General features: G+C 61.3%; 1 protein-coding gene across 1 annotated transcript in view; it reads right to left on the bottom strand.

Moving 5' to 3' along the window:
* Positions 1-2,036, bottom strand: part of LOC107199386 (transcription factor p65-like) — a gene marked incomplete at its 3' end in the record, with an annotated part of 4,297 nt that extends 2,261 nt beyond the window's left edge. The window contains exons 1-3 of the mRNA XM_033511774.1: positions 1,885-2,036; positions 1,170-1,318; positions 123-305 (exon numbers count right to left, since the gene is read on the bottom strand). Coding sequence (XP_033367665.1) covers positions 123-305; positions 1,170-1,318; positions 1,885-1,977 — 425 coding nt within the window. The remainder of the gene's footprint in view (positions 1-122; positions 306-1,169; positions 1,319-1,884) is intronic.
* Positions 2,037-2,042: the final 6 nt, after the last annotated feature.

Here is a 2,042-nt window from a genome sequence, read left to right as displayed (position 1 = left end):
CCAGTCCCCTCCCAGTAACTCCCAGTGCCCTCCAGTCCCTCCCAGTAACTCCCAGTGCCCTCCAGTCCCTCCCAATGCTTTCCCAGTCCCCTCCCAGTCCCCTCCCAGTGCCCTCCCAATGCCCTCCAGCGCTTCCCAGTCCCTCCCAGTAACTCCCAGCTCTCTCCCAGTCCCTCCCAGTCTCCTCCCAGTCCCTCCCAGTGCTCCCAGTACCGTTGAAGGGGTTGTTATTGGTGCGGATCCGCTCGGCCACCGCCGCCTCCAGCTCCCGCTTCTTCACGCACTGAATTCCCAAATTCTGGAAACTGAGCCCAAAATTGGGGGGTCAGGGGTCAACCTGGATTTTGGGATCCCCCCCCGGACACCCCGGGGCAGGGACCTCAAATTTTGGGGGTTCCCAGAAGTGCTGGGAGGGTCCCAAATTTTGGGAGTCCTCCCCCCCTTTTTTGGGTGATCCCACCCGTCCTGCAGGGGCTTCCCCAATATTTTGGGAGATACCACCTCCACCAGAGGGGGTTCCCCAACACTGTGGGTGATCCCACCTGCACTTGTAGGGGGGCTCCCCCTATTTTGGATGGGTCCCCCCCATATTTTGGGTGATCCCACCCGTCCTGCAGGGGGTTCCCCAATATTTTGGGAGATACCACCTGCCTTGTAGGGGGATTCCTCCTATTTCAGATGGGTCCCCCCCATATTTTGGGTGATCCCACCTGTCCTGCAGGGGGCTCCCCAATATTTTGGGAGATACCACCTTCACCAGAGGGGGTTCCCCAACACTGTGGGTGATCCCACCTGCACTTTTTGTGGGTCCCCCCCATATTTTGGGTGATCCCACCTGTCCTGCAGGGGGTTCCCCAATATTTTGGGAGATACCATCTCCACCGGAGGGGGTTTNCACCAGAGGGGGTTCCCCAACACTGTGGGTGATCCCACCTGCACTTTTTGTGGGTCCCCCCCATATTTTGGGTGATCCCACCTGTCCTGCAGGGGGTTCCCCAATATTTTGGGAGATACCATCTCCACCGGAGGGGGTTTCCCAACACTATGGGTGATCCCACCCGCAGGTTTTTTTTTGGGGGGGATTTCCCCAGTTTCGGGTGCTCCCAACTGCCCCGTGGGGGTGTCCCAGCCATTTTGGGGGTGTCCCCGATTTGGGGAGGGGGTCCCACCTGTGGATGCTGCGCTCGGGGCACAGCTCGGCCTCGTAGAAGCCGTCCTTGCAGTCCTTGCCCACCAGCTCGTGGGGGTGGGGGCGGTGGGGGGGGTCCTTGGTCACCAGCGACACCCGCACCCGCCCCGGGCCCCGGTAGTTGTTCACCTGGTGGGGACAGCCACTGGTTCGTACTGGTTTGTACTGGTTTGTACTGGTTCATACTGGGAGGCTCGCGGCGATGCCGGGATGGGTCTGGGGGAGGTGGGCGCTGAACACCCCCGGGATGGGGGCTCAGGGAGGGTCACGGGTGGTCACTGGTCTATACTGGTTTAAACTGGGATGCACTGGGACACTCACGTGTATGGTGGGGGGGTCTTGGGGGACACTGGGGAGCACTGGGAGGGTTCAGGGAGGGTCCCAGGCTGTTACCGGTCTATACTGGTTTATACTGGGACACTCACGTGGATGGTGGGGGGGTCTTGGGGGACACTGGGGAGCACTGGGAAGGCTCAGGAAGGTCCGAGGCTGTTACTGGTCTATACTGGTTTATACTGGTCCATACTGGGACACTCACGCGGATGGTGGGGTGGGTCTTGGTGGTCTCGGTGCTGTGCTCCCCGGGGATGGGGGCACTGGGGGGGCTCAGGGAGGGTCTCAGGCCGTTACTGGTTTATACCAGTGGTCTATACTGGTCTATACTGGTTTATACCGGTCTATACTGGGACACTCACGCGGATGGTGGGGTGGGTCTTGGTGGTCTCGGTGCTGTGCTCCCCGGGGATGCTCCCGGCCGAGCGCCCCTCGCACTTGTAGCGGAACCTCATCCCGCGCTGCTTGGGCTGCTCCAGGATCTCCACGAACGGCGCTGCCCCCCCCGCCTCTGGGGGGG

Source organism: Parus major, unplaced genomic scaffold, assembly GCF_001522545.3.
Source record: "Parus major isolate Abel unplaced genomic scaffold, Parus_major1.1 Scaffold639, whole genome shotgun sequence".
Taxonomy (NCBI): Eukaryota; Metazoa; Chordata; class Aves; order Passeriformes; family Paridae; genus Parus; species Parus major.
Note: the sequence above shows the minus strand (reverse complement) of the source record. Positions and strands in the feature narration are given on the sequence as shown.